Genomic DNA, 13274 nt, shown 5'->3' with positions numbered 1-13274 from the left:
TTGCCCCCTGCACTCACAGTAAAAGTCCTGAAAAAATATAAATGCAAGGATAATTTGTTTTTTTTTTAAAACTTTTTTGCTCTAAAAATAAAAAAAACTCTGGAAATAACATTTCTCTAACTTATTAATTAAATTAGTTGTACCTTGAAGATAGAATTAATCTTTAGATCATTTAATTTTATACATGTTATGCGGTATCTTGAGTCATAAATTAATCATAGGTATTTTGAGTCACAAATGAACTCATTTTCAAGTTCAACAAGACACAAAGTGTGCAGTACAAGAGAGGACAAAAATTATATATAACGGCCATCACCACCTTAATTAAAAATGCCTTGATCCAAATTAACTATGAATCCCTAATAGTAAACCTTATTCATGCAATAGCTAAAAAGTTAACACTGAGCACTATCAATGTCATCACCAATTTAGTCTCCACTATATACTAGGACTGAAAGCAAAAACATAAATTAAAAAATCAGTCATGTAAAGAAAAGTATTGAACAAGAGAAATAGGGTTAGGAACGAACTGATCACGGTCACGGCTATATAAACAAACAGTCCGGAACATCAGATTGGCAAAAAATGCTGTCCGTCAGTAAAAACTCGGATATTAGTTGTCTCGATAATCCGCAAGCTTTTGTCCACCTATATTCACTTCTCGGCAGTCTTCTCAACCAGATGGCAGGACAGAACTCCCTCCATTCAGTCCCACTTTTGACTTTTTAAATCCATTTTCGAAAATATAAACCTTAGCGTTAATGTGATTTTACAAGACAAGTTCAAGCCTTGATTCTAAAACCCTTTTGTACTGACTGCTGCAATTAACTTATGTCAGGATGCAGTTTCATGTCCATTAGATCAGAAAAATCCATGTTAAGATTTAATTAGAATTTTGCAAATAGATCTTTAAAAGGTCAAATGAAACTCTTTCTTCATGGAACAGAGGAACTAAGATCATCGACGGGGTGTAAGAGCATCCACGATATTATCGAACATCCTGGGATAATAGAGATGTTCTGGCATTATTTCGTACCTTTTTTGGCATCGGTTTTTGCCACCCAAATCTTTCCAAGAACTCCTCGATTAATCTTAGGAAAATTGTTATACAGGATTAGCGAACAGCCATGCAAAATAAACCAAATATAGGGGATCAAAGGATGAAACAGCAAATAATGGCAGAGATCTACTCACAAGCTGCAAATGTTCTTCTGTGAAGATGCTAGCTCACGATCCGGGAAAGACTCTTCCAATCGATAGCTCAACCACACATAGAGATCCAAAACCTTCAAGCACATGTAACATATACAGATAAGTCTGTTGTTGATCAACTAAGCAACGCAAATACAGGAAAAAATGAACTGAAAGCAATAGTCTTGTTAGACTAGCCTTTACCACTTAAAGATTAATCATTAACCTACGTGTACTGAAAAGAGCACCAGTGACTGGATCATATTACCAAATATCAAAATGAATACAATTTCCACTAAATGGTGTAGTAACAGAAATAAAGAGTAACCTACGGAATTGTATATGTAATCTGTCATTCAATATTTCATTCACTTTAACATCTCTTTGAAGTCGTTTTCTTATATATCTTCTGTTTGTCTAGTTCAAATTAATTCAGTCAAATTCATTTCCAGCAAAAGAACTTCAACCAGTAAATAATTCAATGTTTCATTAACATGCCTGAGCCTGCTAATTAAATTGCAGGTCAACAATGAGCTCTTTCCTCTAGTCATTCCTTCCATCCATGCTTAATGATGGATTGATAACCACCCAAAAAAAGAAAGCATACCATCTATGTTCACTAGATAATAAGTGTCTCAAAGATTCTCAAATCTTAAGGAAAAATAAAAAATTCTCACACCACGTTTTTGAATTGTCAGTGAATTGGAAAATTACCACATACCGGAATATATGGTACTAGTTACACATTGTATTAGGCCATCTTAAGCTTAACACACTTTAAGGTGAGGGGGGTTTCCTAGATTTATGTTCTACAGTATTTCATTATAATATTTCTTTTAAACAACTTTCTTTACTTGTAACTCCTGCAGCTGTATCCTATCATCTACTACAAAAAAAGGAACGAAGGAAGACGCATCACCACATGCAGAACACCTTTACACACGAGATCATCCATGCCTATCACTTTATCACTTCACATTTTAAGAGAGCCCTAAAGAAGTTAAAATGCACTAGCGGTTAACAAGACTAACCTTGTGAATGGATTCAAGCTCCTTAAGTGCCTTTGGTGTCTTTGGCACTTCAAGCGTCCCCGGGGTAAAGATTTCTTTAAGCCGAACCAAACCATTTTTTGAATAATTTTGAGCAAACTTATTGAAAAGAGCAGATTGATTGGATAAGTGCAGGAAGAATATATGGTATTAAGATGGGAAGGGGAAAAGTAAACAGATCTTACTTGAGTGAGACCCTGTGAAGATATATCATCGCTCATGTCAACTGGACTACAAATAAAAGATGTTAAATGAATAGTTGCACACCTCAGGGAAATTAAAACAGGTATAGTAATTTATTCAGCTATCAATAAGGAATAAAACATCATTTACTTTACGACAATCTCTATCACTTCTATTATTATCAATGAATTTAGTGTTAGTTGAAAGAAACAATGATTGCTAAATAACCACAAAAAAATAGGAGTCTGTGTAAAAAAAAGTTTGTATTGAATCTCCTTATACTAAAGAAGGCATTACAATAATTTACCACAGAAATGATCATTGCAAGGGTACGACAAACAACACGTGCACATGTATTTCTTCAATCTCAACATGTGCACATATATTGGTTATCAGGTTTCCATAGATACTCAAATGAAGATAAAAAAGATATAAAAATAATCCTCCATCGATGCTTGATTGTCTACAATAAGACAATCACTGAGGTATAAATTCTATACGACCTGCCAGAAAAGGCTGTGTTGTCCACTTGTCCTGCCAAAACTGAAAATCTGATTCTTAATTGATCAACATATATAGGGATCCAACTTGTGAATATAACCGAGGGATCTTTATATTTAGTAACCTGACACGCTATCAGATGAGCACTTGTACAGTTTGTTAGTTACATGTTGCAAGGTCACTTTTAGAGACATTGAACAGGACAGCAGATTAAAGACATTACCTACGAAGAGGTCAGGGGATACGTGTCAAGGTAATAGCACTACATACAGCAACATTCATACTGAGTTGGTGTAATAGATCAAAACAACTATATTCACCAATTTGAAAAGAATGTGATTATATGAATTGCAATTAGCCTATAGGAGGATAAGATTTGTCACAAGACTTGCATTACAGAAGTACCATAATTGTATTCATAATATAATCCTCAGACTAGGATTCTTATGTATTAATTGGACTTTGCACTTGTATTACTTTTTTCGTGATTAAAGCTGTTACCTGATGCAGAAAAGGTATTTGTCATGCAACCCAAGGGGAAGCTCATCAATAACAGACGCAACTTTCTGCACCAAGGCATAACTGATAAGCATCAATTTACTATATGCATATAATGAAGAACCAAAGTAATGATAAAGCGAACCGCACAGAAGGAGAGAAAAAAACCTACCAATAATTCTTCGCAGTCAGTTATAAAAAAGTTTGCAGACAACTTGGCATTTTCGAGGAAATGTTCCTGCAAAAGGTTGCGCAATTATATACACAAGAAAGAGCACAATCATTGCTGCAAGTTTTAGAAGAGAAAAATATAAGAACACGAATAATACAAGTACATGAACTACACATTACTATAAGATAAACAAATTTATACCAATCACAGGTGATCAATAATAGGACATCGAACTTTTATAAGGTATGAGCGCTGTCAAGTTAGTATAGAATCAAGTCTGTTTATGGAACTTATGTGTCAGACTTTTTTAATGCTTATATTGAGGTCCTAAAAGATCAAAGAGGTAGAAGTGGTCCATCACTTTTGTTAGTGGTCAAGGAAATGGTCGACTTCTCCACAATTTTTCTGTTCAATTGTCAAATTCAATAGATTCTCAGGACTCGCACCTGATGATATTGATAAAGAAATATCATAAGTGATCTGCACCTAATCCTAGGCACAGACCATCACGCTCATCATTAGACTCAAGTTAGTATCAGATTAAAAGAATCCAGTCCATCCATGGAATTTATGTGTCGCACCTTGTTAATGACTAATAATCAAGGTTCAAAAAGTAGCCAAGAGGTAGAAGTAGAAGTGACTAATTACTGATCGACTTTTCCTTCGAAAAGAATTTCTTTTCAATTGACAAATACAACAATAGACTTTCAAGACTCAGGTTTAAATATATGGATAAAGCAATATCGCAAGTGTTCTGCAATCTGCACTTAATCCTAGGCACATACCATCAAGCTCCTCATTTCATCTTTCCCGGAAACTTCTATAGACACAAATAAGTGGCAACAAGATGAAAGTAAAAGCCTACCAATTGAAATGACTGAATTAGAAATCCAACTTCCTACATTCATGTAAAAAACTCATTCAAGCATACAAACATACTCTCAAAGTTTTCTTTGAATTTATGTTCAGAATTTTGAAAGAGCAACACAGGCTGCACAATAGTAACAACATATGCAGTTATGCGCCAACTAGTCCAATAGTCACTAGCCAGTTTGTGTGGAGAGTCTTGGTAATGTTGTTTGGTTGAGAAGAAGTGACAGTGATGAGCTTATAGTATTTTCCCTTTGAGCTTTCTGCCCCAAGTCTCCAGACATCCACAAGTTCTCCCCCCTCCAATATCAGGCCACATACTGTATATGCTATAAGAGCGTTTACTAATAAATAACTACTTATTTATTAAATCTTAGGTCTCATTCTCATTTTTACAGTATTCCACAATTGTCTTCGTATGCATTTAATATTGTTCAAATGACTTGATCCCCTGATGACAAACTCCGAGGCCATTGATTTCCGTTCTCATTGAAGCCTAAAAGCAAGGATATCCGGCAAGCACTTTCTCAGTGACTAAATTATCCCCCAAACATGTATCACTTCCATCCTCATACAAGGATATAGTGCTTACTTACTCAGCACTCCTTTAAATTCCCCAATACCTTTCATATATAAGATATAAACATTCCCTAATAATTTAATCACCTGCTAATTTCATTAGAAAACAGTGCCCTGACTTATTGAATTAGTCCAAGCTGGTATTTATTCCTAAATAATTGCAAATTTATTCCCCAAAGATGGACGTACGAGATCCACTCTTCAACCCAAAAATGGGCTTTCGAGTGAGGCCTGAGGGGAAGTGTCAGAATATACTATAAGATCCAACTGGGGCCTTCCTCTAACATCTTGAGGTTTTAGAGTGATTGGTTACTATTGCTGATTTCTTTGGAAAACAGCAATCTAACCAAATTTTCCGGTTCTGATGAATAGTCATTTACTTTTCTCATGTAAAGTGCATATCAGGCTTTGATAAAAATAAAATTTCCCTAATACTTAAAGTATATAAATAATGATCGAGTCATATATGGAAGGGAACTGTGCTGTAGCCTGTAGTACAGCTTCATTCGTTAACTTTTAACAAGCCGTCAATTTCCAAACATAAACGGATCCCAACAATAATTACCATCCAGCCCCTTGTTAAACATATAATCTTGTACTTCCCTCCTATCACTTAAATTATGTGACACGGCATGTACTTGATGATACTTATGATTTACTAATTATACGCTACGAGGCAACTTGGAAAAGTTACTTACCAATATCTGGTAAAGGCCACTTTTAAGATTCAGGCGAGAATACATGTAAAGAAGGTCGAAAGTGGGAAATAATCCGGCACGCTGCATATAAAATATACAAGTTCTAGTGATCAGAAAAGCAACACAAAGGTACAATTTAAGAGCACAGTTCAATAATGAGTGCTATAAGCATTCTAGTGGAATGACTTTTGATATGTAACGCAATCTGTAATTATCTGACCAGAAAAGGAAAATTTTCAACATAATGGTAAACGATGTTGGCCCAACAGTACCACACCTCTAGAATCGGAGATGGGGCATTTAGTGATGAATGGAGCAATGGTAGGTCATTTGCATCCAGACAGGTAACTTCACCAACTGGAAAACTAGATCCATATCTCCCAGCTCTCCCTACCGAAAAAAACAAATCACATCTCCATGTATGAACAAGAGACAGTAGAAAACACACACCAAAATGCGTGTCTACTAAAAATGTTCGTACTGCTAGATTAAGATTTAGGGAAGCTGACGGCACCGGACTTTGCAAAAATATGTAAAATAAAAACTTTGCAAATTGTTAGTATTTGGAAAATGTAGCCCCACTAACTTACACATATATCAAAGATAAAATGTTATATTCCAAATGTCAATATTAGAAATTCACATGAGCACTTCTGAAAATTAAAGTAAGACTCTCTTGTTGAAATACGAGATTATTTTGGTGGCAAAGCAATGAAAAAGAAGAAGTAGAGGTGAAGATAGTAATAGCAAAGTTTAAAATCGATCAATGAAGAAGAAAAGGTAGAGGTAAAGATAGTTAAAGTTAACAGGTGCGCGGACTAATAAAGTACCTGCAATTTGTTTGATCTCTGAAACAGTTAGGTTCCTCATTTCAATGCCATCAAATTTCTTCATGGTAGAAAAAATGATTCTAGAAATGTTAAGATTCAGACCCATTCCAATGGCATCACTTGCTACAAGAACATCAAAGTCACTGCTTGCATCATTGAACCTTGTCGCCTGCAATCCTAACACAACTTCTTTGGTAATCCTTGCTTGGCCAGTAAATTAGTGAATAAGAATGCAAAAAGGGAAATACGGATCAAGGACTCTACTATAGACAATAAAAAGAAGAGTCATCATTGAAGAGAGTGATTCATAAAAGAAAACTTTAGGGGCCCAAAATACAATATTGAACATGCAAACAAAAAGCTGGAGGCGTCACAACATTATGATTCACAATTTTGGAAATTGTAGGCTAAAATATGCAGAATTTTTTAACTAGTTCCAAAGCAGGTAGAGAATAACTTTATTACATACAAAGTTTCTTAGCAAGAAAACCTTGCACCACTAGCTATCATAAAATGGATTCTATCAATCAAAATATGACAAAAAAGTAGAAGTTGAGGTATATACTAAGAGATTGTACCTGCTTTGTCCGAGTCAATGGCGGGAGTGAACCGTACACGACAGAGCAAAGATGTTTTCCCTCGGTTTCAATTACTTTCTGACAACAGTACATTAATATCAAGACTAGAAAAACATTCCCAACTCTCGCATGCATTGCTGTGTTATATCTTTTAGAGAGTACCATGTAATGCTCTAGACAAAAAAAAAAGGTGCACTGGGGCGGGAGTTCCATTAAAAGTTAATCCTGACCTTTAAATTGTATATCTCTCGGCGTGAAAAGGTTACAATGCAATCACCAGTTCTTATGTTAGAGAAAGATCCAAGAGGAACATTCAGCGGAACCAAAGGTGAAAGCCTCTCATAGTGTTGGACCTGAATCAACCACCAGGCTGAACAATAAGTTTAATATAAAAGGCAGCAAGTGAGTACCACCCATTTATAATATATAGATGCATAAGCAAGTAGCTGCAAAATTTCCTACTCTCCGAGAGAAAAAAAAGTTATATAAAACATCTTGTTGTTGATTTAGCTGTAGAGACAACATTGAGCATCTCCTAATTCAAGCTGGGTTGAAAGGAAGGGATCCACACAATACAATGACCAAAAAGTAAAAAAGCACAGGAAACAACAATGTGCACGTTGGTGTGTACTGTACGCAATTATCAGAAAAAATACATCAAGAATATGTGAATATGTAGTAGACATTTATTGAGCCCAGAGCCATTTTATTATAATAAAATTAACAGAGAAACTCTGTCCTGCACTTGCAAAGAGTCTAGTTCAGAACAATAAATTAGTATTTCTGAAACAAGTAGGTTAATAGACTTCAAATAGGCTAAAATGACAATTGGCTTGACCAATTATGTTTCCATAGTTTTGTGTATCACTCGATATACCTAGATATTTGCTTTCGTTTTTTCAAATACATAAAATATCTATAACATATTCACATTGTAATTAATAATTAATACATGCAAATGTAACAAGTACGAAATTTAGTCTAATTTAACTTACTAACCGGTCCGTGTTATTTATAATTAGATATTAATATATTTATTCAAGTGTACTTTAATACTTATTAAATACTAGTTACAACTAGTTGATAACCCGTGCGAAGCACGGGCCTAGTTAATTTTATTAAATAATTATTAAAAATTGTAATAATATAAGTGTCATGTCAAAATTTCTAATTTTTGCTCAGAAAATTCATCACAAACTATTGAGTACGATATTCGTGATATGATTACAATAAAAAGATTATAATTATTATACGATTTCAAATTTTTTATTATTTCATTAAAATATACTATTGAGTCATATGGGAAATAGGATTACTGAGTTGAAATCAATATAAGAATTGTAATTAAAAAACGGGTTAAATAATACATATAATATTATAAGTCATATAGAAGTAAAAAAGAAATAAAAATTATACATTTAGAGTTATAATGAAATTCAAAAAGAATAAATCAAAAGTTGATGAAACCAAACACGTATAATATATTGAATTAGCAATACATAAGGGAATAAAGAACACAAAACTTAAAACCAAAAGAGTGAAACAAAAATAAAACCAAATTTAATAGGTAGAAGTATAAAGAAACAAAAATAAAACTAAACTTAATATAATCATACGACATGTAGAAGTATAAGATAACAAAAATAAAACCAAATTTAATATAATCATAATAAATGTAGAAGTATAACACATGTAGAAGTATAACACGAATAAATGGTGTAATCAAAAGTTTAGTAAAATTAAAAGACATGCAAAAGTAGAATTATAAGATATACATAAATGAATAAGTGAAACCAAAAGTTGGTGGTACCAAAAATTGGTGAAACCAAAATTAATAGTACCATTTAAAAAAGGGTTTCGCTTATTAATAAAGGTTATTAAAGCTTCAAGTCATTACCAGAGTGGTTTTAACTTTCAGCACATATTAAAGATCATTAATTAATCATCTTTCCTAGGACTCTGTGCTATGAATTAGCTACTCAAACAGATAAGATAACAAATATTAATTACAAGTTAATTGCAAATCAAATTGAACTGATAATATATGCTGGTGTGAACTACAGCGCCTCACTCTTCGAGAGGTGAGAGACTCTCCCAAATACTCTTGCAACAGTTATTCCAAAATGAAACCCTAATTCACGTTAGTGCCCCTTTTTACATAATTCACCTAAACTACCCATTTTACCGTTAAAGACATTATATTATTCCTTCCATGTCCTTCTCTTGTATGTTAATAAAACTGGAGCCCCTGTATTGTTCATAGCATTCTTCTTCTTAAGTTAGTCCCGACCTAATATTCTGGCAGATCTTTTCTTCCCTTTATCCCATCTCTACTCTACCATCATTCTCAATGCTCTAACTTATTCATCTGCACGAAATTTCATTTCCCCTTGCAGAGCCTTCCCAACAAAGAAAAGAGCATTCATGCTAAGGAGTGGGGACATAATACTCCATGCATTTATTATCACAGAAATATAAGGTAGCAATGCTCACATCTAATCAATATTGTTGTAGCATAAATAGATTTGCGCAGACGAACAGGACGTAATTGCTCCAAAATAATATTTCACACCATTTTCTTGCAGATACTTGTAAGAATTTCGGTACCTTAATATCGTCACCAGTCACCTTAAGTAGTTCCTGGACAAGAGGAACAGCGGCAGCATCTCCACAAAGGTGAAGTTCGTCGGCAGAAAGTCCTAATAGAGCTCGTGTAAATGAAAAACCTCTAGTCGTACAGCCTATCATCTGCAACATGTGGAGAACACGTATATAGCAACAAAACACAGTTAAAAACTAGGAAATATGTTATTTTCTTCATGAACATTGTAATGGGAAAAGCTTGAAGGAGACGTGATACTTTCATCAGCAACATCATGCAGGAATCAGAAAGGTCTAATATCATCCAAAGTTACTACTAACTTGAAACACCAGCTACGATGTACAAATTTCTCGACCATTTTCACCCATTAAACAATTTTCCATTTGGTACTTACACAAGATTATAAAAGCAATAGATATGATATGACCAACCACGGGAATGAACTCAATACAAATACTCATACTTGGAGATTAGGAGGCATCAATATTCGTGGTGTAACAGCAACGCTGTAGCTTGAACTCAACACATAATGATACCATATGAGGCCATGTGTATTTATCATATCTGGAGACATAGTCCACTTCTATGCATAATATTTAGCAAAGGGTTTCCTTTTCCCTGAAGATGCAAAATGGCAGTGCATCCTTCTAATTACACAAGGATATGGGGCTTATGTGGGCCTGCAGATACTACCTATGCTTTCATATCATATCTGAAGTCCCATGCTATATTTATCAAACATCTTCTTTTAATGTAACATGAACAGGAGAGGCACATCAGATTTTCGACAAACTATCACATGATGTGTACTACATTTACTATTTCTAACTCTGCAGATCCAGTCATCCAGCTAAGCATAGTATGGAAACAATGAAGCAATTTAACGTTTTATATAAAAGTGACTACTCCTGAGATAGGGAGGCAGGTATCTTCATACAAAGCTTAGCAATATATTCATGGAATTAATGAGACTTGGCAGTAGCAATAATATTATGACCGGGAAGAACGACAAGCACATCAAAAAGTATCACGTGACAATAATGTGTGTGCCTTTCGTTCCCATACCCAAATGAAGTTGCATTTTCTCTAAGCTAATTACTTGCCTGAATTTCATCAATAACTGCACATTTGAAATCAGAAGTCACATCAGCCATTTCTACCGTCACAGCTTTATGCTGCGCACCATCAACTTGGTCTTTCTCTTGTCCAGTAATAAGATCACAAGGAACTTTTGCCTTGTTCAATCGTTTTGCCACCTCCCATGCCAATAATCTTAAAGGACCACAATATATACCTACAAAAATTCGGAACATTTCGGACCTTTTATAAACTTTTATTGAATCCGTATTTAGATAGATACATAGAATGATCTTCTCAACCAATTTAGATTAACCCATATGCTTTAAATTTAAGCAAGAATATTTAGGAATGGAGTTTTGCAACTCTGTGCGAATGAGTCCAATAATTTGTGAAATGAACAAAATTGCGATGGGCTGTTGCTCCATATTAGAAAGAGTTTCAGGAAGTACCAGAAGAACAACATTCCAACCGCTTTAAAGCATGATATGTTTTGCCACTATTTGTTGGACCTACATGAAGAATAACATTTCTCTTTTTTCTTCGAGCATTTGGATACCATGTGTCAGGTCGTCTAAAATCAACAAGAAGAAAAAGTTTCATTCAGAATTAGCATACAGCTTAATCGAAAAAGAAATAAGGCTAATAAAATTTAATATCAAGTAGGCACGGCACAAAATTCTTACGTGAGGTCAGTGAAATCAAACTTTGTTGAAGAACTTGAACTGTTATAATGCCTTAACCAAGTGAAAAGACTGAGATTGAATCCATTGTAGAGCCGACAGGGTTCAATTGTTTCTGTTAATGTGAGAGAAAATTAAACAAAGAGGTCAATTTGTGTTTGCATTATGAGGAACAAGTGATCGCAACATACTAACTAGCATTCATATATAAAGTTGTGAATACCAAAATAATAGATTCGATATACAGTACATTAAAATTCCAAGCTTAACTTAATAGTTATTTGATAACTGGTACAATTCATAAGCTTGTTCAAGAAAACTCCTACAAAAGCAACACATATACAAGCTGAAAAAATAATGACCACAATTCTTCAAAATTCCCTAAAGAAAGGCCAACTGCAAAACTAACAAATGGACTTGTTCTTTACTAATAAACAGAAAACCACAATTAATATTCTTCAGATACTTAATTTAAATCCTAAGTAATATCACAACACGAGTCAATCCAAACATCATATGTCTAAAAACTTCACACAAGTCCGACCCGCTGAGTCCAAAATTACTCCAGATTCCAGAATAACAAAAAAATAACAACTTTGCACAGAAAGAATTCGTGAATTCACATTTTTAATAAACATAGTTCTCTTATGACAATCACAGAACCAATACTTGCAAACTACAAAATCACGACATAGTGATACCTCTGGTGACATACAATATGGATGTAGCATCCACATTTTCAATAAACTCGACGTAAAATTGACTTCTTTTCATCTTTCCAAGAATTCACTCACACCTTAAAGACAAAGTCTCTCGTAAAAGATGCAATCCAATTATCCAACTAACAAACAAACACAATAAATGTAAACCATCCAATTACAAACAACTAACAAACACATTAATACAATCACATAACAAGTCTTGATTCAAAGTGTCGTTTACAAACAAACATTCATCATTATGTAACCATACATAAATCCATAAGCAAAACTACTCAACACCCTTTAAAGCAAGAAGATTGTTAACTATAAAACACTCATTTTAATCACACTCAACAAGAAACACAATAAAAATGTCAACTTTAAATATTATAAATTTATTTCACAATTTCTCTGATTAAAAAATAATAAAACAAAATAAATAATGGGGTGAGAAGAGGGTAAGAAGGTACCGTATTGGAGAGGTGGAATCACCGGCGGCGAGAATCTCCGGCGAAGAAGCAAGGAGGCCATTACACACAAATATATATATAAATAAAAATGAAAATAAAAATGAAAATTTTACTGTACGTTAAAGAAGCTTCAATTGTGTGTAAAAATGAAATAATAAAATAAAAGGGTGCGAGGCGAATGAGATTTTCACACTTCCGCCGACTTTGTACTTTTGCATTGATTGATTTAAAAACGAAAAAGATATTGATAAAATTATTTTTTCTTTTTGAAAATTAATCGAAAACTTTATGTATGAGTTGAAAATTGAAATGATGCAGAGTCTAATAAATATGATATTATCATTTTGAGTTGATTAGGCTGTGTTTCGTGATATTAGAAAAGTATTTATAATTTATTAGCATTACATCGTAACGAGCCTATACTTATATATTTTAAATATACATTTTTTTGAGAGAAATACTTTAAATATACATTAGAAATAGTATAATAATTGGAATAGCGTATGATTCTGTCTTACTTTTATTCTGGTTAAACACTTGTCACGATATTTAGAGCGTTTTAGTCATATAATCAAGACCGTTAAATTCAAAT

At 33.7% G+C, this 13274-nt stretch overlaps 1 protein-coding gene across 2 annotated transcripts; it reads right to left on the bottom strand.

The window, feature by feature from the left end:
- Positions 1 to 268: 268 nt before the first annotated feature.
- LOC141659253 (DExH-box ATP-dependent RNA helicase DExH16, mitochondrial) lies at positions 269 to 12875 on the bottom strand. Of its 2 annotated transcripts, XM_074466050.1 has the most exons (17): positions 12683 to 12875; positions 11515 to 11626; positions 11281 to 11402; positions 10855 to 11045; positions 9757 to 9897; positions 7380 to 7502; positions 7150 to 7227; positions 6572 to 6740; positions 6019 to 6131; positions 5742 to 5822; positions 3595 to 3660; positions 3426 to 3490; positions 2426 to 2471; positions 2223 to 2339; positions 1195 to 1286; positions 1037 to 1091; positions 269 to 818 (listed from the first exon to the last, which is right to left on the bottom strand). In XM_074466050.1, the coding sequence occupies exons 1-17, from the start codon at positions 12741 to 12743 to the stop codon at positions 783 to 785; spliced, it is 1668 nt and encodes a 555-aa protein (XP_074322151.1). In that variant the 5' UTR covers positions 12744 to 12875; the 3' UTR covers positions 269 to 782. The 2 variants fall into 2 exon arrangements, with proteins under 2 accessions (XP_074322151.1, XP_074322150.1); XM_074466049.1 differs by having other exon boundaries at positions 269 to 1091; positions 12683 to 12873.
- Between the last annotated feature and the right edge of the window lie 399 nt (positions 12876 to 13274).

The sequence above is a fragment of the Apium graveolens genome, chromosome 5 (assembly GCF_009905375.1).
Source record: "Apium graveolens cultivar Ventura chromosome 5, ASM990537v1, whole genome shotgun sequence".
NCBI classification, from domain to species: domain Eukaryota; kingdom Viridiplantae; phylum Streptophyta; class Magnoliopsida; order Apiales; family Apiaceae; genus Apium; species Apium graveolens.
Note: the sequence above shows the minus strand (reverse complement) of the source record. Positions and strands in the feature narration are given on the sequence as shown.

Bases quoted from the DNA above. Each gene is read 5' to 3' on its own strand.
- LOC141659253 (XM_074466049.1), bottom strand. From the start codon at position 12,743: ATGGCCTCCTTGCTTCTTCGCCGGAGATTCTCGCCGCCGGTGATTCCA. The intron at 11,403-11,514 runs GTAAGAATTTTG...TGTTGATTTTAG, and splicing joins TTTGATTTCACTGACCTCAC to ACGACCTGACACATGGTATC. The intron at 9,898-10,854 runs GCAAGTAATTAG...CACATGTTGCAG, and splicing joins CAGTTATTGATGAAATTCAG to ATGATAGGCTGTACGACTAG.